General features: G+C 36.5%; 1 protein-coding gene across 1 annotated transcript in view; it reads right to left on the reverse strand.

The window, feature by feature from the left end:
* Positions 1–19,996, reverse strand: part of LOC149215968 (uncharacterized) — a 54,061-nt gene extending 34,065 nt beyond the window's left edge. Inside the window, exons 1-6 of the mRNA XM_089389782.1 lie at positions 19,772–19,996; positions 4,513–4,692; positions 4,154–4,364; positions 3,660–3,894; positions 2,859–3,009; positions 2,248–2,600 (exon numbers count right to left, since the gene is read on the reverse strand). Of these exons, the coding sequence (XP_089245908.1) occupies positions 2,248–2,600; positions 2,859–3,009; positions 3,660–3,894; positions 4,154–4,364; positions 4,513–4,692; positions 19,772–19,996 (1,355 nt within the window). The remainder of the gene's footprint in view (positions 1–2,247; positions 2,601–2,858; positions 3,010–3,659; positions 3,895–4,153; positions 4,365–4,512; positions 4,693–19,771) is intronic.
* Positions 19,997–27,986: the final 7,990 nt, after the last annotated feature.

Raw genomic sequence — 27,986 nt, forward strand, 5'->3', positions numbered from 1 at the left:
TTTTATATGGCTACTAATTATGGTTGTTATCAAGCTTAGAGGAAGTTCCTCAACATTCGCATGGATTAACATAATTTTCTAAAGCTAGCCTTTCTCCATTTTCTTAATTGTCCAAAAATAAAATGCCTCAATTTGTATTTCAGATACAAACTTTCAATAGAATAAGTATTATATAGTTTAGGTAGAACATATTACAAATGATCTAATTCTACACCTACACTGTTTGCATTTCACAAGTTTAATGTATAATACTTATGCAAATAAATTAAGTGACAAACAATGCACTAATGTCCTAATAGGTTTTGACTAAGGTGCAAAGTTTTTAAACAATTCCTAGTGTGCATTCGATTTGATTAAATGTAAATGAGGCAATATGGGAGATGAAGGAGTACGTAATTTTTGATATGGCTACTAGGTTAGAGGAAAATCCTCAACATTCACATAGATTAACCTAATTTTTGAAAGCTAACATCCTTAGCTTTTTTCAATTGTTTAAACACAAAATGTCTCAGTTTATATAATTTGTATTTCAAAATTTCCTAAAATGCCTAATTCCCATAATTTTTTATTTTTTAATATATTATTGCAAAAAACAATTAAGTAATTTTATTTATATTTTTTTAATATATTATTGCAAATAACAATTAATAACTTAATGTTGCTCCTATTCTATTATGTTTTTATTTTAATTCTTGAAAATATATCTGACATTAGTCCTTTGACGTACATGTTTCTTCATTACTGGGCATTGAAAATGAGGAAGTTTACCATAAATGATACAAACGTAAAGGTATTTTTATTGGATAATGTAAATATGAAGCTTTTTTTTTTTTCAATAACAATGTGTTGTTATAATATTCTTATACTTTTGAACAAAAACAAGTTATCAACTAAAGAAACAAATACAAAAATGGCATAAGATAGCTACACAAAAATGACATATATAGTGTGATTGAATAAGCATCTTTATGCTCTTGGTTAAGCATTCCACACTATATTATGTTTATATTGGAAAATAAACTGATTATTATATAAAATTTTAAAATACTATACCATGCATATTGATTTTATTGTAAATTTTTCATATATCTTCCAATTTTTATAATTTTAAATTAAATTAAAATCATAAATACAAAACAATAATAAATTTATTATAATAAGAAATAGTAACAGTTATATATTTAAAAATATTATTTTTCTTCCTAATTAATAAACAATATAATTGAATAAAAAACTTAAATTATAAACCAATTAATTAATTAATTTTAATTAAAAATATAAACAAATAATTTTAATATTAATATGATTAAAAAAAATTGATACCATTATTTTCCACTTAATGTTGTATCTAAAAAACAGCCCAAAAATATTAATTATCTTTCTAATATAAAAACCCAAATTATAACTCAATTAATTAGTTTAAATAAAAAATATAAAAAATAATTATAATATAAAAAATAAAAAATATAAATGTGAGCCATTACTTTCCACCTAATTTTAAGGCTAAAAGCAAGCAAACAAAAACCTTATTAATTATTCAAAACAATAGGTCCCTTTTCTATTGTTATTGTTATTCTAATATATGAAAATAGTTCTTGATGGCAGTTTTAATGAGTTTGAATATGAAATAAATAGAAGTTCCCACAAAATCATATATGAAAATCTGCTATTAAATAAGGCTCTATTGTCACTCTTATTGGTTGGATGTTGTCTATTCACTCAAAACACAATTCTTTCCCATTATATGTTGTTTAAAATTGTTTATTTTATTATATTATATGAAGTTTTGCTGTAATAATTAATTATAATTTTTATGATAAAATAAAATAAAAATAGTATATAATATGAAATTTATATTACAGTTAATATATATCGATTGAAATACGGTTGATGTTATCTGTTATTTTTACGCCCAAAAAATTCATTTATAAACATTAAAAATATCTATTTAAATAGAAAATATAGAAAATACTTATAAAAAAATATAGAAAACACCCATAAAAAAACACTTCAAAAAACACTTATCAACATAATTAATATTGAAAAAATATAATGATTTTACATAAGACATTATGTTCAGTTTTGACATAAATATTACAAAATTTATATTTCTTTTACTGAATCCTCACAATAACTAAATATCAGCGTACTACTTTCAACAAGAACCTCGTTACTTCTAATCGCGGTATTAAACTTGCAGTATCGACAAGAACCATGAATAACTCTGGTTCATAAATCAATCTTTACCTGGGTTCCAACTCAGAAATTGAAACGTTGGCATTGGATGCTAAAGTAGTGTGGGATGAAGATGATGCAGTGGCTGCAGATGTATGTGACGATCCATGACGTGAGGAGCCGGGATTGTTGGAGGCAGCCACAGAACTCACAAAAGCAGGTTTCGTGGGATCTGGTAACATTATTGTCCCCGTTGAAAGCATCAAGTTCACTGTAGACATTGATGGACGAAGTAATGGGTCGGCTTGTGTACATAGCAATGCAACTTGGACGCATCTCAAGACTTCTGTCTGATCGCCGCAGGTTTCATTTATTACTGCATCAACAATGGCCTCAATGTTTCCTCGTGTATATAATCCCCATGTCTGCATAATCACATCACATCGTGAAATTGAGAAAATATATAAGTGGTCATTAAGATCGACCACTAGTTTATGATGAATTGCAGAAAGTAATAGATGCGGATTATGCATATGCTATAATCATGTCAAAACAGATCAGGATCGGATCAATAATCTTCAATCTCATATGACTTCGCTAAACAATCTATGGAGCAACTAAAGAACATGGTCCCGATAACGTGGATGTTGTCAATTGGAAATATAATGGAAACGCTATCTTACCCATTGTAAAAGGATCTGCGTTTCAGGTGGTAAATTAAAATCCATGTTTCTTTTTCCACTTATAAGTTCCAGAAGAAGAATCCCAAAACTATATACATCAGCTTTAGCAGACAGTTGCCCATGCATCGCATACTCTGGTGCCATATACCCTCTGCAAATAACAATTCCACTTTATAAATACCTCTTCAATCTTTAAAAGAAAAAGTGTACTTAATCTTAGGAAAGATAAGTAGTGCAATGCCATTAATATAAATCGTTTAGTAAGTATGCCTGTATTTTAATTCCACTACGTTTTTTTCCCTTGGTTGAGCATATCCTATTTTAGGTAGTTTTGTTCAAAATTTAACATGAATTTGTGGCAATTGCAATTTTGACTTAGGTAGTCTGTGTAATTCGAGTGTTCTAAATGTTATTTAAGGTGCTGAATCTAATCCTTCAGCACCTTTTACAAACTTTTTCAAATATATTTTTGACAAATTTTGCCTAAATGAAGCAGAAATTTATGGCATTTACAGGTTTAAGTTGTATAGTTTGAAAAAGACAAAATCCATCCCAACATTAAAACAGACAATTTAACCAAAAATGTAATAAATAAACCAAAAATGTAATAAATAAATAAAATATCAGGAAGATCACCAAACTCCAACAAAAACTTAAAATAGTTAAACAGCCTTTCTGAAACCAAAATTATAATCCTAAAATACTAAATCTTAAAATGGTTAGACAGCCTTTCTGAAACAAAACAGTATAATACTGAAAAGTAGTTAATGTAGCCGAGTGATGCATGGTTCGAAGTTTCACCGAGTTCCCGCAATTCCTGTGCCCACAGAAGTTTCATCTTCCTCAAAGAGTCTTGCCAATCCGAAATCTGCTATCTTGGGATTCAAGTCTTTGTCCAACAAAATGTTGCTGGCTTTAATATCCCGATGGATAATCCGGAGATGAGAATCCTCGTGCAAGTAGAGAAGCCCTCGAGTTATACCAAGTATGATGCTACAACGCTTCTGCCAATCAAGTTGCCTGCGTCTATCTGGAACTGTATCGACCATGCAGGAAAATAAATTATCACAACCGACATAAATTATGTATAAACATTTGGGGGAATGATTTCCATTACCGACATTAATGTTTCACTTTTCCTTCAACAAAAATGAAGGAGACTTACCGAATAGAATTTTATCAAGGCTGTTATTGGGTAAGTACTCATAAACCAGCAACCTTAAATGAAGGAGACTTACCGAATAGAATTTGGGTAAGTACTCATAAACCAGCAACCTTAAATGAAGGAGACTTACCGAATAGAATTTTATCAAGGCTGTTATTGGGTAAGTACTCATAAACCAGCAACCTTTCTGATCCCGCTTCGCAACAGCCAAGTAATTTCACCAGATTTCGATGTTGAACTTTTGCCACCAACTTAACTTCATTCAGAAATTCCTTCTTGCCTTGCCTGGATTCTAAGGACAGCTTTTTCACTGCTATCTCTTTACCCTCTGGAGTAGTTCCCTGAGAGATTGAGAGAAAATGGTTATGGAGATTTTGTGAAGAAGTACTATAAATTATCCATCTATACTTACTCTGGTGCCGGCGACCATATTGTAAGATCTTTTAAAACCTTCCAAAACAGAATGGATGTTTACGTAAAGTATGTTACCTTGTATACAGCACCAAATCCTCCCTGCCCAAGCTTGTTATTATCATGAAAATTTTCTGTTGCAGCTATCAATGTTTCCATTTCAAACACTGTAAAAGCTCTGGACAGGCTGGGAATCCTTGCTAAGACATGCCCCTGGCTGGTCTGTTGCTTATTTTCTCTAATTCGTGAGTCGCCCCCCTAACAGTATCCTGCAAAAATTAAAGTTCGACCAAGAAAAAAAAGATTTAATTCAACGGACTCTGCGCAGTATGCTACAGAAAGCAGACAATAATAGCAAAACGAATGCCTCTGCAATACCTCCCTGACGGCTTCCAGATAAGGCAGATTTCATTTTTCTTCGAATTCCAAACAGGAACATACAATAGTTGATTGTCGTTTATGAAGTCTCCCACATACAATAGTTGTTTGTCTCTCAACCTTTCCAACATCACATAGGTATTGAACCTAGACATGACATGTAAATATGAGAAACCCAACAAAATCTAGAAACATATTGAAATGAATCAACGGGTTATTGATTCAATGAGAACAACATTCAAGCCAACACTGCCAAGAGAAAATACATCATCTTGAAAGTTCACAATCGTGAAGCTATCATCTGCATCTCTTGTAATTAGAATCCATTCTACCATTATTTATGTAGTCAAAATCAAGGCTAGCATAAGAGCACGACCTAGGTGGATACAAAACATAGAAGTCATTATACACCCATCTCCCCTTGAACAAATCATATTGGCATTGTATTCTTGGTGAAGGAGATGAAGGTTCTTCCATGGACATGTTGGTGCCCTTGCCTCCCATGGGCACATTATTAGCACTCTTGTTACCTATAATTGGATTTGACCCATTGACTTCTTCATGCAATAGGGTTTCCATAATGTTCTTGGCAATGTATTCCACCCTAGTATTACTCTCAGATTTACCCCAGGAAACTCTTAAATCTTGTTGTCAAAGGTGGGTCACAGAAAAAATTCCTGAACAATGCAGAACAACCTGCAAATTTCATCTCGCCTGTGTTGGGTAATGGATTCTAAAGCCATGAATAAGTGCCATCGTTAAAAGCCCATATTAGAAAGGAAAATAATATGAGAAAATTGCCACTCCGTCTAACCACGCTTGCAAAGAAAGTGTCTCCTTTCTTTCCCATTTGTCTATATATATATATGAATGAATGGATGAGAGAGAGAGAAGTAGCATTTTACAGGTAGGGCATGCACTTGAAGCAATGTAGTGCATATTCAAGGTTGCAAAACCACAACAAAGTACTGAAAAATCGCTAAGGTGAAGGGTTGATTCTTTGTTCTCATCAATTTTCCCTTCTTAACTCTTTCCTATAAATTTCTCATAGTTTTGTGGTTCTTTTTCATGTCTACTTATAATCCACCCAACTGAGCACAAAGTCTCACCTCAAAAACTTCAATTTTTTGCTCAGACTACATAAACAAGAAAACATCAAATTTTATTGAAAAATAATGTCTGAATATAGCATCTTTACCTTGTTTTAAGACTGGTCAATTCTGCATATTAGTCAGTAAAAAATAATGTGACCGTTCATATTTAGTTTAGAACATGTAACGGCCTCCAGAAAATGCACATGCCAACCAAAATTTGTAATCACTGCTCATAGCCTTAGCAAAATCTCTTTAAAGATATTTTTGATTTAGGTGAGGGAAGAGATCTTTAAAGTTTGTAGGTATCTTTCAAGAAAATCTAGCAAGATCTTATATTTTCAGTCTTTTTCAGTATGTGAATGTTAAAGTTTTGTACATTGTAAAGTTTTCTTGAGATGAATATTACTGCGTTATAGGAAGCAATACATTGGTGACTCGTGAGAAGAAGTTGAATTGAAGGAAATTAATTAATGTCAACCACGTTTCTTTGTCTTTCTCCTAGAAAAATATGAATTTTAAAAGCACTAGAAGGGAATGCACTGACTCATTGGGTTGTGTTTGTGTGAAACTCATGGAAATTATTCAAATTGTGAAGATATAACGAGGTTAATTATGGCTGAGAGTTTAGTATTTATTACTTATAACCTACTGAAGTCGATTTGTCAACTAACAATACATATATGTATATGAATCTTTGTAGAATGTGTAAAGGGTATTAATACAACATGGTTTGGATTTTAATGTCACTTTTACCATTGTACTAAATTCAATGTTATTATTGTAAATGGCGTGATCCAGATAATTAAATCCATCCACCAAATCGCTAATTTCCATAAAATTTTGTAACACGTAATTTATCTGGCAACAATTTATCCAACGTCCCTTCATCGAGCATTTTGTTATATTATTTAATTTAAAAATGATCCATGGGATCAAGAATATGCTCAAAAATAAAAGTGCTCAAAATATGTAGAAATATACATTAAATCATAGATCTCGTTGTTCTGATTCCAACGACAGTTGAATCGCCTCAATATGACATCATATGAGGAAGTTATCACGTTCTGAAGCTTTTGATAAATAGTAAAAACATCAACTTGCATGGTTATTTAGGCAGTGTATGGATGCCATGAGGAAGTTTGTACATTGACGTGGTGCTGACTTCAGTAGGGTGACTGTGCAGTACAGAGCCAATCAAGACATGACACATGGTCCAGTCATACAGGGGAAAATGGAGTGATTTGATCAATTGATGTGGTTTGGTTTGGGCCAATCATGGAGTGACACATGGCCCAATCACAGGGTGCCATGTGGCACTCTCGATGAGGCCAAAATTTAGTTAAGGACTGGATGAGCCTCTGCGGGGATCGAAATCATGAACTATCACCAACTAATTGTTTGTTCTAACACTGTGCTATGTTGTTTCTTATTAATACAAAGTGATCCGGGAAATTTTCATGAGTGCTTTCAAATAAAAATCCTGATCATACATGACCTTTTACTGACACTAACATTTTCTTTGTGAAACCATCAACAATGCATATTATAACAATACTTTAGCAAACCATCAACATAAAATATGAAACTAATAATAAGCCATAATCATGAACAACCATAAACACACGATATGATAATGGAGTTCACCCCGTGTGAGCTATGTCTTCATGCCAGGTGTCAAGAGTGGGGAGAAACCACTTCATTAGTTCCTGCAAGAAGATGATGAGTACATGATGAAATCTTTGTCAATACAAGGATTAACCCCCTTAACTAGAGTGACATGTCTCTCCACGAGACATTATTCTATAAGAAATATCACTCATAAAATATCTCCTCTAGCATGACAAAGGAACAATATTTACCATAAAGTTGGATATAATAATCCTCTCACAAAGAGGCATACATGGATCTCAAATACAAATCATTATCTTAGGAAAAATGAAATGAAGACATGAAAACAATGCATCTTATACCTCCAACTCTGGGGACGGCCTGAAAATTATCTACTTGAATGAAAAATGGCATGCACCATCACATTCCTTGTGAAAAATCGTGAAATTTGAGTATAAACTCGACCCCTTTCTGTCTCGGTCAAATTTGGGCTCCTCGAGAATCTCAAAGATTCCTCAAAGATTATCTTCTGCATGTTGACTGAAATTTTGATTCTTTGATAAATAAATTGATCATACCATCGCGTTCATTGCAAAAAATTGAGAAAAATTAGTATAAAGTTGGTTTGGTTCTGAAATCGTCATTTTCGGGCCTCTAGGGAATCTTTCAGATTCCATGCAGATTCTTCCATCAAGGTTCCACCTTCATGGTTCCTCCCTCAACATTATGCTTCTGAAGAATCCGTCACTCAAATAAAAAAACCAATCACGCCATCAATCTCCTCTTGAAATTCTAGTTAATCTAAGTACAAACTTGGCATGATTTTAACACCTTCAAAAATTGGCTCCCATGGAATCTCCAAGATTCCCTACAAAATTTTGCATAAAGAATATTCCCTAGTGTAATAGTCCCTCATAGATTCCCTCGAAATTTTTTCCCTGCCTAGGTGCGGTCCTTCTCTCATTTCTACAGCTCGTTCCTCCTCTCGACTCCAGTCTCCGTTGGTCAAATGGTGGAGTTGGGTTCTTAAACAAATTTCTCGGCAAAATATACAAAGTTGGCTTGTGGATTGTTGGTGATTGTTCCAAAATGAGGTGGGACAGGCCGAGGTTCCAACCTTGCGGCCTCCCATATTTAAATCATACTTTTGTTTTATACTTCATGGGGGAGCGTAGGTGGTGGGCCAGAGCAGGTTCAACTCTCGCGATGTCGGTGTATGCTATATGTGTTATGGTGGGTTAGCAGCGTTTGACCACCCGCCCACTCTTTTGGTTTGGAAGTTGAGAATGGGTCAGAGGGTACGCCAGTTGGGTGGCCTACCACCCAAAATATTATTTGTTTAATTATTTTTGACATGGTTGTTCAAAACTTTCAATGGAATTTTTGGGGGTCACCGACAATTTTCAGTAGGTGACATTTTCACCATTTCTGACTGCCGAAAAATGTCATTATTAAGTGTCATTTTGTCTCTTGGTTAACTTTCACAAAATTTAGAGGCTTCCAACAAATTTATCCAAACCTCCAATTTTCGTGGACATCCAAATTTACTTAGCGACCTGTTAAATTTAGCTAGTGGGGCCTAGTTGGCCAAAACTTTGATTGTGAATATATTGAGTATATGAACTCGGATTTGAGTCTCATTTGCACCGTTGGAATCAAGACAATGAGCTATTTGATATGGTCTTGGTTGCGATGAAATATGGTAAAATTTATTTGTTAATCCTTTTCAGAGCAAACTTTGATTTTTGGGCCTTTTTGGAGCCACCTGGATCACATAGTGGGCGAGTTTTATATAACGTGTTATGGTTGGCATGTTGGGGGGAGGGTTAGGCTGGCGGGCTCGCCAAACCGACCCAACCCCAAGTTGTATTGTGGTATGGTGACCGTGTGTAAAGCAGAGAGGACAAGGTGCGTGGCACCCAGCCGACGCCTCAACCCTAGGCTCTATCGTGAACGCGTAGCTAGCAGCAGAAGGATCGGGAGGGTCAGGTGCATGGCATGATGCTCATGCCCAATCCCCAGTCACATTACATTTCAAATTACTAGGATTGGGGCCAACGAGCACGTGGCCTCTGGTTTTCACCCAATGGTGACATTACTTTCCACGTGATCGGCCGAAGGGCGAAGAATTGGGGTACAGAGGCCAACTAAACATTTGATAAATTGCACCAAAATTAGTAGGTTTTGTGGTTCAATGCACCACGTGGACTTGTGACATTTTCACCTTGCATTGTCACCAGTGCTGAATTTTGTTGCCAATTTTGACAGAGGGACGGATTTTGCAGAACAATTAGTAGAGAAATGAAGAAGGATACCTAGCTTGACCATTTTTTATCCCTTTTAAGCCCAAGAAGGGCCTACACAGGTGTTTTTGGGTTTTTTGTGCATAATGGCAGTTTTAATTTTGCAATTTGAGCATTATATAATGATGTAATTTCAAGTTTGAGCGTATAATATAAAGGGCCACCATTGGAAGCTGGAACTAGAGATGTAGCCTAGGAGGGGTGAACTCTGTCATCAAATCGTTGTGTTGTGATGCTGCATGTTGTCTATTTTTCGCTGTTAAAATCTGCAAAATTTAACTTAGTTTATGTGCTTTTTCAATATCGATCCATTCCCCATAAGACATAAAATAGCTTGTAAAATTTTACATGAGACCTTTAATTTTCATTTCAGATTAGTTTGGTATCAGAGCATGGTTTTTGTGAAGGTTTGACAATTTTTGCAAGTGTTTTCTTGAATGACTACAAGGTATAAATTGAAAAGAGGAGAAGGAGATCTTGAATAACCAAACCCTCAAATTAGTTCAAGGAGGTCACAAACACCACAAACTCCACTAGTCATGGAACATGAAGAAGGACATGAGATGATGTTTTTTTTATGAAACCAACTCACAAAAAGATAGAAAAGATAGATTAACACCTTATAAATCAACCTCTTTGAGGGGGAAACCTCCTTTACATTACACAAATGAACAATTCTTCGATCATACAAATGACTAAACCTCCTTTCTATATATAGGAGTCTAAGGGGTCACATAATAATCAAAATCGGCATAGCAATAATAATATAAGGGCACAAAAATAATAATAGTGGACTTTTGTGGGGCACACTAATAACAATATGGGGACAATAGGGCCACAATAATAACAATAAGGGATACAATGACAATAGTAATAGAGGAATCACTAGTATTATATGGACCTAACATGCCCCTCTCCTTCAAAAAAGTGTTTTCCTCAACGCTTGAGTAGTTTTGGATGCTTCTGTATAAAATTCTCATCCTCCCATGTGGAATCTTCAACAGGTAAGTTCTTCCACTTGATGAGATACTCTAAAATTGATTGATTTCGTAGTTGTCGAGTTCTTGTTTATGTGACTTCTTTAGGTTCCAATATGATTTTTCCTTCCTCATCAAGTTTTGGCAATATTGTTTGAACTGGGAGCTTGTCACCTTTAACCTTCTTTAAACATGAAACATGGAAAACTGGGTGCACTCGGGACGCTGCAAGAAGCTCCAATTTGTATGCCATAGTACCAATCTTTTGCAACACCTTGTATGGACCATAATACTTTGGTGATAATTTATTATCCTTCTTAGCTTTCTTGAGGGACATTTGTTTATATGGTTGCAGCCGTAGGAATACCCAGTCACCTATATCAAAACTTCTTTCACTGTGATGTTTATCTGCCTGTTGCTTCATTCTATTCTGCGCCAAAGTGAGGTTATCCTTTAAGAGTTGGAGAACTTGTTGTTGATGCTTGATTTGATCTTCCACTACTTGAACCTTAGAATTTTCTCTTAAATATGATCTGGTGGATAGTGGATGATATCCATAAAGTGCCATAAATGGGGTCATTTTTTTTGTAGTATGGAAGGAAGTGTTATACCACCATTCAGCGAGAGGCAACCATTTGACCCATTGTGTTTATTTATCAAAGACAAAGCAACAAACATATCCTTCCAAACATTTGTTTACTATCTCAGTTTTCCCATCAGATTGAGAATGATAAGATGAGCTATGAGCTAATTGAGTACCGAGACAAGAAAATAAATTTTCCAAAAATTTCCAGTGAAAATGGGATCTCTGTCCCTTACAATAATCTTTGGGTTTCCATGTAGCTTTTGAATTGTTTCCATAAATGCAGTAGAAACTGTACTGGATTTAAATGGATGAGATAATGCACAAAAGTGTGAATACTTGGTAAGTTTGTCAACTACCACCATGATGACACTATTTCCTTCGGACTTGGGTAAACTTGTGATAAAATCCATTGAAACCTCCTCCCAACGTTGGCTTGGAATGGATAAAGGTTGTAATAGACCTGGGGTCTTAATTGTTTCAACTTTATTTTGTTGGCAAACCAAACATTCCGCCACAAACTTCAGAATATCTGATTTAAGGCCATCCCAAAAAAAATTCTTCTTAACTCTGTGTTAAGTTTTTAAAAATCTTGAGAGGCCTCACAAGGGAGAAGTGTCAAATTCCATAAGAATCTTTTGTTTGAGTTGGGAATTATTACATAGGTATAAGCGATCTTTGTACCATAACGAATCATTTTTCTAGCTAAATGTATCAAATGTACTGGGATCTTGTTGTATCTTTCGAATGAGTGCCCACACTTCTTCATCATTCTTCCATTCATCCCTTGCTTCGTTTATCCAATGTAGTTGGATAATGGAAATGGCACAAAGCAATGCTTCCACATCCTCATCCTTTCTTGAGAGTGCATCTGCCACAATATTTTGCTTCCCTTTTTTTTAGATGATTTCAAAGTCATAACCCAACATCTTTATGAACTATTTTTTTTGCTCTTCTGAAGACAATATTTGTTCTAAAATGTATTTAAGACTATCATGATCTGTTTTTACCTTGAAGTGTCTTCCCATTAGGTAGGATCGCCATTTCTTAAGTGCATGTAGTATTGCCAACATTTACTTCTCATAAATAGCTTTGTGTAAGTACTTTCCTTTGATTGGACGATTTTCGAAAGAAATGGGTCTTTCTTCTTGCATTAAAACAACACCAATTCCGTTTCCCGAGGCATCAAATTCCACAATAAAGGTTTTTGTGAAGTCCGGTGTAGCTAAGACCGGTGCTTGGCACATTGCCTCTTTAAGATGTTCAAAGGCCTTTGTTTCTTCTAGAGTCCATCAAAATGCATCTTTCTTCAATAATGTTGTTAGAGGTGCTACTATTCTCCCACAATTCTTAACAAACTTGCGATAATACCCTGTCAACCCGAGAAATCCTTGTAGATGCTTTATGGATGTGGGGATTTTCCATTCCTTAATGGATTTAATTTTTGTAGGGTATACCTTAACACCTTCATGAGATACAATATGACCCAAATATTCCACCTCTTGTACTCCAAAGAAATATTTGGAGCTTTTGCATATAATTGTTTCTCCTCCAATAGTTTGAGCACCTTGTCAACATGTTGAACATGATCCTTCTAGGACTTGTTATAGATTAGTATATCATCAAAAAATAATTTCCCAAATTTTCTAAGGAATGGTTTGAAAATGGAATTCATCAAACCTTGAAATGTAGAAGGTGCATTGGTAAGGCCAAAAGGCATGACCAAAAATTCATATTGACCCTCATGAGTTCTAAATGTTGTTTTTGGAATGTCTTTAGTCTTCATTCTGATTTGATGATATCCTGAACAAAGATCCAACTTGGTGAAGTAAATTGATCCATGCAATTCATCTAATAATTCATCAATGAAAGGAATGGAAAATTTATCTTTAATAGTGAGTTTGTTGAGCTCCCTATAATCTGGACATGTGCACCATGATCCATCCTTCTTATGCACCAATACTACTAGAGCAGAGAAAGAACTTTGACTAGGTTGAATTATACCAGCCTCTAGCATTTCTGCACCATACGTTCAATTTCACTCTTTTGGGCATATGGATATCTGTAAGGCCTGATGTTTGGAGGAACACTTCCTGGAATCAAATGAATAGCATGATAATGATCACGAATAGGTGGTAGGCCTTTGGGAGTCTCAAATACCTTGGAATGATTGTCCAAGACTTTTGGGAGATCTGGAGAAATAGATGATTTTGATGTGGGGACCTCTAGCAAACATAATTGTGAAATTATGCCTCGTTGTTCTTTCTTTAGAAGCTTTGTCATTCCGTTAGAGTTGATTATATTTCTCAGTTTCCCTACGATACCCCTTACTTCACCTTCCTTTCCTTCCGAACAAAATTTCATGAAAAGTTCTTGAAAATTAAAAGCTATTATACCCAAGGATTGTAGCCATTGGACTCCTTGTACAACATTAGCACCACCCATTGTAATGGAAAGCATTAGGCTATTCAATACATATTCTCCCATGGATAGTTTGATATTATGGCACTTTCCAAAGAAATTTATGGTTCCTCCACTTGCAACCATCACTTGACACCCTGGTGCTGGATATAGGAAGTAATTCAATTACTTTGCTATCTTACAATGAATAAAATTATGGGTACTATCTGAATCAGTCAACACTATTACCTTTTTCTTCTTGATATGTCCTTCTATCTTGATAGTTTGAAGAGTGATAATTCTCGCCAATGCATTACACGATATGGTAGGATTCATTTCTTCTTTCTCTAGGGTTTTTTCCTGGTGTATATCCTCTTCTTTTGACATTTCTTGTTCCTTTTCTTCCTCCTCTTCACAATCTATGTAAAATAATTTCTTCTCAGCACACTTATGACCTTTAGTGTATTTGCTATCACAACTGTAACAAAGCCCTTTTTCTATTTTTTCCTCCAATTTTTTTGGTTTCAACCTTGTAGGTTGTGGAAGGCTAGGGGCAACAACACTTCCATCTTCATAGTTATGAGTGGTATGCTTCCTGGTTGCCATAATCTTGCTTTCCATTTTTATTGCCAACCTGAATTCCTTCTCCAATGAATCATGTTCCCAAAGGTGAACCTCATGTTGGATGTTATCCTTTAAAGTCCCTATGAACACATCAATCCTATGCTCCTCTGGAATATCTTTTACCCCTATATTCATTTTTTGGAAGTCCTCAATGTGATCCATCATTGAACCCTTTTGTTTGAGATTTATCAATTGGCTAAAAAAGGTGTTGCTTTTTGTATCCTCATAATGTGCTATCATTTCTTCCGTAAAAATTTCCCAAGTGACAATTTTTTTACGAGAGCACAACAATCGATAGCATACAAATTGATTTGGTTCCAAATATAAAGTGGCAATGCTTACCATTTGTGTGTTTTTCACATTATGGAGATTGAAATATTGCTCCATCTATATTATCCACGTTACAGGATCCTTGCCATCAAACTTCTTCATATCAATCTTTGGAACATGGTGGGTCTTCAATCCAATGTTAGAGTCTATGAAATCATGATTAACATTTCTTTTGTTCTCATCAATAGTTTCCTTATGCTACCCTTTCACCGTTAGTAAACATTTCTTGTAGCAACTTTGTCAAATCTGTCTTTAAATCTTCCATTTTGCCTTCCATCTTAGCTTCCACATCATTCATCTTAGCTTCCATGCCTTTCTTTAAACCATCCATCTTAACTTCCATGTCATTCATCTTAGCTTCCATGTATTTCTTTAAACCATCCATCTTAGATTATGTTACTTTTTGTGAGAGTGAATTTTGTTGCACTTGGTCTCATAATTTTGATATATCATGTTGCATTTCTTCCTCTTCTTCATGAGTCATGCTAGAGATTTTAGGTTTCTTAATAGGTGTTTCCATTTTCTTTCTTCGGGGCATCAATTAATGATAATTATGCTTCACAATGCCCTTTGAATTCCTTCAAACTAATTTTTCAAATCAAGCTTATGCAAAATTTTAAAAAAACTACACACCTTTTTTCACTTTGTAGGAGCTAGATATTAAATCTGATGTATCTCTAAAATTTTGGATCTTCAAGGTCTGACATTGCGAACTAGGGTAGCCCTCTGAGTCCTCTTTCCAATGCCACCAGTATGATTGAAATTGGATTCTCCAAGAAAGAGTTATGTCCAATCTCCCATGATGACCTGATTATACACTTTTTCAGTATATCAAACTTGTACGAAGTTCCATGTGTCACTGTTTCAACTTTCGGACCTGAAAATGATGAACAGAAAACTACAGTCCGTCCTCTTTCTACAACTTCTTACGAAATTTAAATCTGATAATCAGAGAGAAACTTATGATTATTTTCCCAAGGTCACCTGTTTAGGTTGTAATTCGGGAGCATGCAAAAACCCTAACTTCCATAGATCATCTCTCTGAAAATATAGCGAGACAAGATCTGAAATTCAGACCTGAGGATCATCACGGTTTCAGCTCAAATGGGCCTTTTTTATCTTTTGAAACCTTGTAGAAAAAAATTTATAGCGAAAATGCCACGATGACCTATTTGGAGTAGCAAAACCCTAGAATCTAAAGATCTGATACCAAATGGTATGAAACCAGCTCACAAAAAGATAGAAAAGATAGGAAAGATAGATTAACACCTTAGAAATCAACCTCATTGAGGGGGAAGCCTCCTTTACATTACACAAATGAACAATTCTTCGTTCATAAAAATGACTAAACCTCCTTTCTATATATAGGAGTCTAAGGGGTCACAATATAATCAAAGCTAACATAACAATAATAATATAAGGGCACAACAATAACAATTGTGGGCTTTTATGGGTCTCACTAATAACAATATGGGGAAAATAGTGGCACAATAATAACAATAAGGGCTACAATGAAAATAGTAATGGGGGAATCACTAGTATTATAGGGACCTAACACATTTGAGGATGAGAGAGATTTTAGAAAGGATTTCTACGATATGTTTGAGATGGTGAAAGTGTTTTACAATGAGAGGAAAACAAGGTTGTAAAGAGAAATTTCTAATCAACCAAAAGGCAATGGTGGTGATGGGAGCAGGCCTCCACCTCCACCTCCTCCTTCACCTCCATCTACACCTCCATCCTCACTTCCTTCTTCACCTCTTTCATCTCATAGATCTACTCCTCCTCCATCTCCAAAAGGACATGTTAAGTCTCCTTTAATTAAGGTTGATGTCAAGTTTGAATTTCCTATGTACAATGGGGAATTAAATGTTGAAAAGTTGGATAATTGGGTTTGTTAAAGTGGAGTCTATTGCAAGATTCAAAATATTGATGATGATTTCACTAAGATTCAACTTGGTTCTCTTCATTTGGAAAGTGCAACTCTCATATGGTGGGAGGCCAAAACTCAAGAATATTTGAAGAAAAGTGGTAAAATTATCTCTTCTTGGAATGATTTTATAGATGCATTAAGAAAGAAATTTTATCCATTAGCTTACATTCAAAAATAAATTATGAATTGGAAAAAATTTAGACATGCTAAAGGTCATAATGTCCAAAGTTACACACAAAAATTTACAAGAAGAGCTTTAATCTTGGGTGTTGATTTGTCTTCACAAGATACTCTCCTTAAATACATAGGTGGATTACATAGTTATTTGATACATACTATACTTATGTTTAATCCCACCAATCTATATGAAGTATGCATTCAGGCAACTCATTAATGTTCCTCAAGGGACTAGCAAGAAACCTTCCAAATATAGAGACAAAGGAAAGGGAAAGTTTAAAGGCAAAGGAAAAAAGAATGATACTATTAAAAAAGAGGGAAAAAAACTTGCCTGTAACATTTTTCAAAAGGAGGCCGTGATGAAGACCATTGTTGGAAATTACATCCAGAAATGAGACAAAATAAGTTCAATAACAAGGGGAAACAAAGAATTGCTATTACAACTCAACAAGATCTAGGATCTGATTCAGGTGATGAAACCAAAATCACAACGATGGGAATGAAAGGTATAGATTCTAATGCAAGTACTAATTCTTCTAGAAAGCCTATTGAATCTCAAAATGATAAAGAAAGAAGTGAACTTTTCCATATCAGGTTCATTACAAAACATACAAAGGTTGATATATTGTTTGATAATGGATCCCAAGTCAATCTTATCGCTGAAGTAATTGTGAAGAAACTTAATCTAGAAAATACACCTCATACTAAACCTTACCCTTTAGGTTGGGTATGTGATGATGCCAAATTACAAGTGAAAAGAAAATGTAAACTCAAATTCGCCACCACTGCTAACTTTATAGATGAGGTAGAGCTTGATGTTGTACCACTTGATATTTTCAAGATTGTTTTGGGGAGTCCATATTTGTATGACCGAAAATCAATATTCTATCATCATGAGAAAAAATATCATATTTTTAAATATGGAGTTTAGTATATCATTATAGCACATCGCAAGAAGATGAACTTATCTCTTATTAGTGTTGGTCAGATGAAAAGGCTTGTAAATGCCAATAAGAATTTTGTGTTGTTGATGACTAAAGATAAAGATATTGTTGAATCTGAAGCTTTCACAGGATGTGATTCTAATCTCAAGCATGAATTGGTTGAAGTTGTTAACACTTATGACAAGATTATTCAGGAACCTAAAGGGTTTTTTCCTAAAAGATGAATCCAACATGAGATTCACTTGTAGCAGGATGCACCACTTCCAAATATTGGCATATATAGAATCTCAGTTTTGGAGAATGAAGAGCTCAAGAAGCAAATTCAAGAGATTCTTGACAAAGAGGTCATCAAGCCTAATACATCTACTTGTGGATCCCCTATTTTATTGGTTCATGTTGACAGTGCTGGACCCACCAACATTTGAGGGTATATCCCTAGTAAGAATTCCCAACTAGACCTCAGACCGTTTGGAGTAGGAGTCCTAGCAGTGGGTGGTAATGTAGTGCCTTGACCGCGGTAGTGTGCAGAAATAAGTATAATGACTTTGGGTGGAAGAAAATGTGTGACCTTGCAACAATTCAAGTGAGATGGATGAGGGTTCTAACACACGGAGGGGAAAACAAAGTGTGCCCCTTAAAAGCCTGCAATAATATGCAGATTGAAAGGAACACACGAGCATAATGACATCACAAGATGGGAAGTGGAATAGTCCACAAACCAAAGTGATGAATTAATCCAACAACACGCATTCAACAAGATTTATACAATTTCATACAAAGTGGTTCATAATCAAATGCATAAGTTAAAAAAAAATACATTGCTAAAGCAACCAGAATAGTCCAACTACAATAAAAACATATGCATGAAAGCATGTTGGCTTCGTTATTATTATTATAAGTGAAAGTTTCATCCATACATACACCATTGATAGCCACTAGTCCCAATTGTGGAACATTACATTGAAGAACACATGCTTCTCCAAATAAGTATACTCGTTCTACACTATGGAGAAGCCAAGGCTTGACACAATACTCCCAAGCCTTCTCTAAGACTAAGCCTAGCTAAAATCTTGGCTCCCAAAAGCCTCTTCTATGAGTTATGAGATTATATTTATAACAAAGGGTTGGGTGACCCTTGATATTCCCCTTTGTGACTCTTTGACTACCCTCATGACACTTCAACTTCTTTATAAATAACTCATTACATTACATAGTGACTATTCACATTCCACTAATGACACTTGGAATTTCACTTACAACATATTTACAAATATTATACATTTTCGATATGTACCCATGTGAGACAAAATAGACTAGAGACAACCTAACAAGATAAACACCGTGACTCAGAAGTTTTGGGGAAGACCAACTCGGCAACCTCCACTTGATGCTTCTCAGTGACGTACTGGTACCAAGCTTGGTACTATTCTATAGTGTCCCCAAACTGCTTGGTTTTTGATAGCGGACCCTTGCCTCCATAGATTCTTGGTATATGGTCTAGGAACCCTTGTCTAACTCATCCTAAAGCATGTGCATCATGGACTTGGCTATGGCAGGACCACCAATGTACCTTTGCATGTTTTCTGCGCTCAGCTCCAAGTCATCGTTGGTGGCCTCTCGCCTTAGCTTCTCCATGTACTTGTCGATCTCTAGCCAGACTTGGTTATTTTCCTTAGCTTCGACGAGGGAACCGATTGATGTGATCCTGTGCATTCTTACCATGACCTCCATACTCTTAAACAACCATGCATATGAAGCCTATATGCTGCTGACGAATAGGGTGAGTTGCTCATAATTTTGGATTAACACCCAGATTCATGTTGTGTCTAGCTCTGCTTATGACTTCATCATCTTATGCAAGTAAAGTGGGGATCCCTTGTACCTCATTGTCCACTCTTGCACATGAGAAATAACAGCATGTATGTCCCTAAGAGTTTGGACAACCCTTTTTCTCCTCTACTGAAAGCCATGTAGATGGAAAACCACCTTATTCATGGTGACAAATCCATCATAGAGTTTTCTCATGCTGGTATCAAGCATTGATACTTTAGCAAGCATCACTTTCCTCATCTTTGCCATTATGGAACCTACATATTTCTCTTCCTTCTGCTTAGCTTCTTGCAAGTTCCTTGCCATTTGTTCATTCTCTGCTAATAGGAACTTAACATTTGAGCTTGTGGCTCCTGCATAATCCATAGTGGCATTGACCATGGCGACTAGATGATTTCTGACATCTGACACTATCACCCTTTCCTTCATAAATGCAGGTGACACGTGATCATCCGGGAAATGATTTCTTTGCACCTGTATAATATTATGTTGAAACTCATCAAATGATAGATTGTAGATGTCCATCACCGGATCATCATCAAGGAGTACAACCTCTCCTTGCTCGCTTGGGACTGGTTCTGACACTGGAGGTGGTGGAGGCTGAGAGGTGACCTCGGGTTCTCTTGGCATGAGGTCGATGTCTTGGTCCTATGGCTCCCATCCCAACTCCATGTCCATTACTTCAACCATTTTCTCAATCTATTGAGCAAGTTCCTGATCCTACATCTGCTCACCCTCTTCTACATCTGCAAGCTTTTTTGAATCCTCCACCTGTATGGGCGCAATTTTCTCTGTCATCACGCCTTACCCTTCTTCTTGTTCATGTTTCTTCTTCTATTCCCTCTCTCTCCTTCTTAGCTCTTATTCTTCCTTCAAATTCTTCTTCGTTTCCTACAACTTCCTTTCTGCTTCCTCCAACCTTTTCTTTTCTCTCTTCCTTCGCTCTGCTCTCTTTATGTGTTGTTGCCTTTTTTCCTCCACTGCCAAAGATGATTTCTCAATTAGAGGATATTTTTTGAACTTGTAGATTTTCTCAGCCTTTGGGTTCTCAGAAATCTTCCACTTACACTTTTCCTACGCTGGTTTGTTGTTGTTGTTGTTGCTTCCTGCGTTGTTGTTTCCCGCAGAGAAACTTTCCATGTTGTGGCTATACTGACCGGTTCATTGAGATTGGAGTAGTTGTAACAATACCTCCAAGGCTCCTCCTCTGCCCAATGACATGCCCCATGGATCCATGGATAATACACCTTCGCATAGTGGTTCTTGAAAATATCATGGGGATCGTACGGATTGAAGTCCTTGGTGCCGAACTCAAACTTCACTAACTCCTTACCTTCGGCATCTGCATGCTTTAATATATTAATCTCATACAATCGAATCCACAAAGGAAGAGCGGGCCATGGTGCATTCTTCCTCCTATGCAACCCTGCTGATAACCCTATGGAGATGTGATATGTGACCTCTTTCATGACCAAATTGTCCGTGGCATATCTTGGTAGAACATGCAGAGGCTTCTCTTCGCCAAACATCCTTATGAAGGTGCCACCGGGTAAGGCATACCAATATGCAATGTCAAGTATTGCCTCCATAGATTCTTGGTACATGCAAGGTGGATCATGCTCAAAGATCAACTTGTATACCAAGATAATGAAATGGTCAATCAGCCTCACCATAACTCATTGGTAGCTGTAGTCAGAAAGAAACTTGCAATAAATATTGATAACAGTCTCTTCTGGTGTCCATGTCCAACCCATGCTAGGAAACTGATGATGGGCACAAATTACATCAAGTAAATACTCAGACATGTAGAATATCTCTTTCTCATCCTTAGGCGGATTCAGGGCATTATTCACATAGAATTTCAACTGAAGAGCCAAAAAATCTAGCCAGATGAATGGCCTTCCATGATTCACCAACTCGTCCAAGACGACCACCCAATTCTCCAGAAAGGTCTCCACGCTCTCTTGACTGTACAATCGCCATGCAAAGATGATCAAGAGTTGGTAGGCCTTTCTGAGTAACTTAGTTTTGTAAACATGATTAGGTTTTACTATGAACTTCGACGACTCTTTCACCCAATGCTTTATAATATATATGGTATTCACAAAGCTATGGGTGGCATAGAAAAGTGTGTCCATGCGGTTCACTAACTGTGGTAAATGATACATTTGATGATAGTTCTTTTCCTTGAAGGTAGAAAGATGTGTCCCACTAGAACTACTCAATGTCATAGTCTCTGGATCTGTGTGTGAGACAATCCAGTGGATAATGTACGCACATGGGAAGGAAGGGTACCTACATGCAACCTTATGTAACCCTGAACGGTGGACATTGACATAAACTTATCGATCCTCCAAGTCCTCCTTGAAGTCCCCTGCAAAGATATCCTTGATTTCCTACCATGATAACTTCATGCCCTTCTCAATGAATAACTAAGTGTCTACATAAACTAGAAAATTCACTGACACCTGCTCAACTGCTTCCCCGGTGCTACTCTCAATAGTATCCTTTGATGCAACTCTCTTGGAAGCCATGTTACCTAATACTGCTGGAGAGTTTCTCAACAACTGTTGTACCTGGAGACAAAGATGACTCTCGTGGCATGCAAATGGAAGCTTGAAACCAAAATCACTTCAAGAATAGACCAAACAAAAAACTGGGCAACTACTGGGAAGAATTGCGCAATCCTGGATCTCAGAGGTGATTGACTGCCAACTAGTTTTGCACATTGTGCAGTCCTAGATTCCAGTGGGAGGGCTTGCTGACTATAACTATGCAATGTGTATTTCAGTAAGGCTTACGCCAAGTGGGACTGCGCATTGCACAATCCCAGTGGCCAAGGCTAAGGACTGGCTCCTAGAACTGCACAGTTGGCGCCAGGCCTTGGTAGCCTTTCCACAATTCCTGGAGCCAAGGTAGAGCCTTGAGATAGAGAAATGCGCAGTGCATTCTAGGGAGGAGAAAGATCTAGGCCAAGGAAGCCTAGATCTTCACAATTGAAGCATGAAAAAAAGCAGAGATGAAAGTGGAAGTGACAGTGGGTGCAAATTTGAGTGAATGATGATGCATGCAAATAAAATGAGTGCAGGAATCAACAAAACTAAAGATAAATGAAGCATGTGGAGAGAGTCGCTGCAACATCAACTGTTAGTGAAAAAACTAGGTGATGCATGTAACACTCGGGAAAGGAAATGAAAAAATTAAAACAACACTTCTACAAGCTAAAAAAAATCAAAATTTCAGTGGTCGCCCAATAAAACGAGTAAAACAACACTCTCATGAGCCAAACAAACAAAAGCAATAGAAAAAGAAGCAAAAGACTAGAAAAGCAGGACTTACTCGGAAAAGAAACGATGATCGCACCAAAGTTTCCTAGATCTCCTCAGCAATTCTAGAGCTCCAAGGTCTAATGTGTAAATGAGCTCTGGCAGCGTCGTTTAAATAGATTTGGTTGATTTAGGTTTTATGACGTGAAGGCCAAAAATCTAGGAAAAAGCGACACTTGGTGATAGTTTCCAAAATAACTCGAGTGCCACCTCCGGACTGCTAGAAATAGGTCCCTATTTTCTAGGAATGCTTTTTTTCTTTTTCGTGGGAAAAAGATGCCATGAATTTCCTCGAGAGATTGCGTAGTTCTAGGGAAAAATGGGCAACTCACTGGCTCATGCATCGGGTAGCTGCTGAGGGAAAATATTCTGCACAATTTTTGGGTTGAGTGGCCCTGGATACCTCTCATGCTCAGTGCAGTTTCTCAGCTGAAGATTGGCTGTCAGCTAGCTCTACACAATTTTGGAGCTGAAGGCTCACTACTGGCTTAGACTGCGCAAGTCCTGAGAGCAAGGCTAGTTGCCCTCAAGGATTGTGCAGTTCACTAAGGCAAGCCTAGAACAGGGTTGAAACCAACTCAAGACATCGACTTGTGGGTTAGACGGTAAATCGAGTAAGAAAAAACAATCCAAAAGAAAAATATAAACATCAATGAAAGCAGAAGTGCCTGGGTCAGTGTGAGATGAGCTGCTCCGCTTGAGGAGGGAGGCTCCAAAATAAAGCATAGGAAAAATTTTGGAGGGTGGTTGCAGCTGCTACAACAGTTCCAAATAAAGATGGTACATGGAGCATGTGTGTGGATTTCCTAGATTTGAACAAGATCACGGTAAAGAATCGTTATCCTCTTCCTTGCATTGATGATTTTCTAGATCAGTTAAAGGAAATTGTTTACTTTACCAAACTAGATTTGAGAAGTGGTTATCATCATATAAGGATTGTTGAAGATGATATTTGGAAAATTTCTTTCAATACAAAACAATGTTTGTTTGAATGGTGAGTTTTACCATTTGGGCTTTGTAATGCACCTGCAACATTCATGAGAGTTATGAATGATGTATTGAGACTAGTCCTTGATTATTTTTTCATAGTCTACTTAGATGATATTTGTATTTTTAGTAGGACTCATGAAGAACATGTCAAGCATGTGAAACAAGTTTTAGACGTCTTGAAAAAGGAAAAGTTGTATTTGAAGATGTCTAAGTGTGAATTTGGGAAAACCTCTTTGGTTTATTTGGGTCATATTGTAGGAGGGTGTGAATTGAATATTGATCCCTCAAAAGTTTATGTCATTATGAATTGGCCTAAACCCAACAATGTAACTGAAGTTAGGAGCTTTTTGGTAGCAACCCAATATTGGAGAAAATTTATCACTAACTTCTCACTCATTATAGCACCATTACATGCTTTGACAACTGTGAAACGGGTCTTTAAGTGAGGAGGAAAGCAAGCTAAAGCCTTCGACACTTCCAAAGAGAAAATCAGTACAATGCCATCTTTGTCACTTCCATATCTTGAGAAACCATTTGAAATTCAAACTGATGCAAGCGAATATGCTATGGGAGTAGTTTTGATACAAAATGGTAAGCCAATATGTTATCATTCTGAAACCTTTACCAATGCAGTAATTAACTATCCAACTTATGATAAATATTTGTATTCTTTAGTACAAAGCGTGAAGAAATGGAAGCATTATTTTGTGGGTAAAGAAACAATTACACATTCTGACCATCAACCTTTGCAATATTTACAATTACAAACCAAGCTACAACAAGCTAGACATTTCAAGTGGATAGGATTCCTACAACAAATTCATTTGGTGATCAGGTATAAGAATTTTATATACAACAAAGTTTCATATATGTTACCAAGTCCTATTTTTAATGCATTTGTTATTCTTAAGCATAACTCAATCATGCATGAAAGTTATATTGAACAATATGCTCAAGATGATGATTTTAAAGATGTTTATGCAACTTTGAGTCAATGCAATCATGTTGAAGATTTGGATTATCATGTTCATAGCAAGTTGTTGTATCATCTTGGCAGGTTATGTGTTCCACAAGGTGAAGGAATCAATGTCATAAGGGAATCTCACACTTCTCTTATTGATGACCACTTTTGTGTAGGAAAAACAATTGCTCAAATTAAGAGGTATTGTTATTGGCCTCACATGAATGAAATTATTTCAAGATATGTGATAGGATGTTCCATGTGTGTTACTGGTAAGCCAAGTAATAGGAAATTGGGTTTGTACACTCCACTTCCTATTCCTTCTCTTCCTTTGGAAAGTATTTCTATGGATTTTGTTGGGGGACTACCAATGTCTAGGAAAGGTCATGATTATCCATATTTTGTTGTGGATCGTTTCAATAAAATGTGTGTGTTGATGCCTGTAACACCCTCCTCCCACATCCACCCAAGTAACCATGCCAACCAGGGTAAACATGAGATGAGAGACTACTATGATAAGATTCGACCTTGTATGTGACCTTAAGAAAGTGGAATCGACAAAATATCACACACAGTCATCCAACATCATCAAAAAAACCCTCAGGAGACAAGTCAGCCACTAAGACAGCCTTCCCCTGGGTCCCACTCCTATTCTCGATCTCTTAGGACATAGTCGCTCTCATGCTATGGGAAAGGGAGTCACCAGAAACCCAAAGTCACTCTCACAGGCTTTCCTGCCAGTGACCATGTAACAACCCTGGTGAAAAACCTTGTAATAAAAGTTAAAAACAATAACCATGGATGAATGGGATACCTATTCCAAGCTTAATGTTGGGCAAGACATCCTAGGGGGTGTTCATTTGGTTGTTTATGGCTAAGGAAATTGGCAAAGGCAATGGTTAAGGCTTTGGAAAGGAAAATAGCAATTTTGGCACATTTATTTATGAAAATAATGGAAATTAGGAGAAAAAGGAGGTGAAAGGTCACAGGTTGCATGTGAGGATGAAAATAAAGGAAAATAATGGAAAATGAAGAAAATATAAGCCTCATTCATAAAAAGGATTTTGAGGATCAATTGGTAACCTTTTGTCAGTTCAGTGTTGGAGCTCTCTCATTATTCTCTCTCTCTCTCATACTCTTGGATACTTAGAGTTTTCTTGGAGCACCCTTGGAGGGTGTGGCATACTTGGATTCTTGGAGCAAGAAGGTAAAGGAAGAGCATGAAAGTGCAAGAAGGAATCGACATCAACAACTACATCAGATTTTCTTGTAGGTACCGAGTTTCATGTATGATTTCTTCACTAGTTTTGGCATGCATGTGGTTTCTTTGTTATGATATGTCATTGGCATGGATGATTTCCTAGATCGACAGTGGATTTCCTAACCTTTCCATTTATGGGTTAATTTCATTGTTTTGTTTGTGGTTGGTTCTCATGTTTCCTTAGCTTGGGTTGAGTTATTAGTCCTAGAAGCCCTGGTTGAAAAATTTCTCTAGAAGCCCTATAAACAACTTGGGTTGAGTTACTAGTCCTGGAAGCCTTAGTTGGACAAATGCTCTAGAAGCCCTTGGTGGGTTGAGTTACTAGTCTTGGAATCCTTGGTTTGGAAAAATTCTCTGGAAACCCTATATAAGTTGTGGGTTGAGTTACTATTTCTCCGAGCCTTGGTTGAACAAACACTCTGGAAGCCCTGGAAGGCTTTAATGGAGACCAATCTGATGATGGTTTTATGATGTCCAACTGTGAGGTGGAACCATTATTTGATGGGTTGAGGTGGATGGCCTCTAGAAGCCCTGGATGAGTTTTGGTTGATGTGTTTTATGATATCCCACATTCATTCTTGGAATATGGCACGAGGGTGAATGGATGAAGGAAGATTTGGCTCAACCATTCTACAGTCGATTTGAACGTGGGAGTCCCATCTCTGGTTGGTTCATTGAATTCATTAATGAGAAATCCATTCCCTTGATTTTCATGTGTAAATGTATTGATGTATTTATGGATTTTGATGGATGATATGTTTATTGTATTTCTGTTCCTATTATGCTAGTTATATGCACATTTTATGACAACAACTATGTATGGATCTCAACATGTTTTTACTATATGAATGGATAATGTGTTCATGGTCTAATAGATGATAATGCAACAAATGGCATGAGGGAACAATGGTTCATAACGATTCTTAGATAAGTTTGAGATCCATACACTAAATTTTGTTGTTTACACCTGTAGGTTAAATGTCGATGATATGTTTGATGAAATGCCTGTCATGGCTAGCAGGCGTATGGTTGAGGTCTTGATTAACTTATTTATTTTGTGTCATAATTTCCCTATAAATTTCATGATTCTAAGCTATCATTCCATTCTGGGCAGTGGCCTGGGCTCTGGGCCTGAAAAAGTGGCTTAAATCATGGGGTCGTTGGTACAAAAATAGCAATTTTGATCCACAGTTGCTGGCAGGCAGGCCTATGAGAGCGACTTTGGGTTTCTGGTCACTCCCTTACCCATAGCGACTATGGCCTAAGAGGTCCAAACTAGTAGTGGGACCCAGGGATAGGTTGTCTGAGTGGCTAACTTGTATCCTGAGGGTTATGTTGATGGTGTTAGATGATTGTATGTGATGTTCTTTCAATTCCACTTCCTTAAGGTCACATAGGAGGTCGAATCTGACCATAGTAGCCTCTCATCTCATTCTTACCCCGGTTGGCATGGTTACTTTGGGTAGACCTGGCAGGAGGGTGTTACAGAGTGGTATCAGAGCATGGTTCAACTCTCAGATTGGATGGGTTGAATGTGTTGGTCATGCATGCATGTCAATTGAATGTGTGTCTCTTACACTTATATACTTGTTGCATTTTCTTGACGATTGATTAGGGTTGTAATATGGTTATCATGGAGAATTTGATATTGATTTCATGAAACATATTTGTCATGAGTATGTGACTGGTTGCATATGGTTATATATCACTTATATGTTGATTTTGTGTTGCCTACTTACATCCTTGTATGTTAGGTTACATTTTGGCTATTTTGACTACATGTATCAATATTGTAGGTTAATTACAAGATTTGATCGCTTATGTTTGACTACA

This window comes from Pinus tabuliformis, chromosome 1_1 (genome assembly GCF_031772625.1).
Source record: "Pinus tabuliformis cultivar Carrire ecotype Pingquan chromosome 1_1, CPIR1, whole genome shotgun sequence".
Taxonomy (NCBI): Eukaryota; Viridiplantae; Streptophyta; class Pinopsida; order Pinales; family Pinaceae; genus Pinus; species Pinus tabuliformis.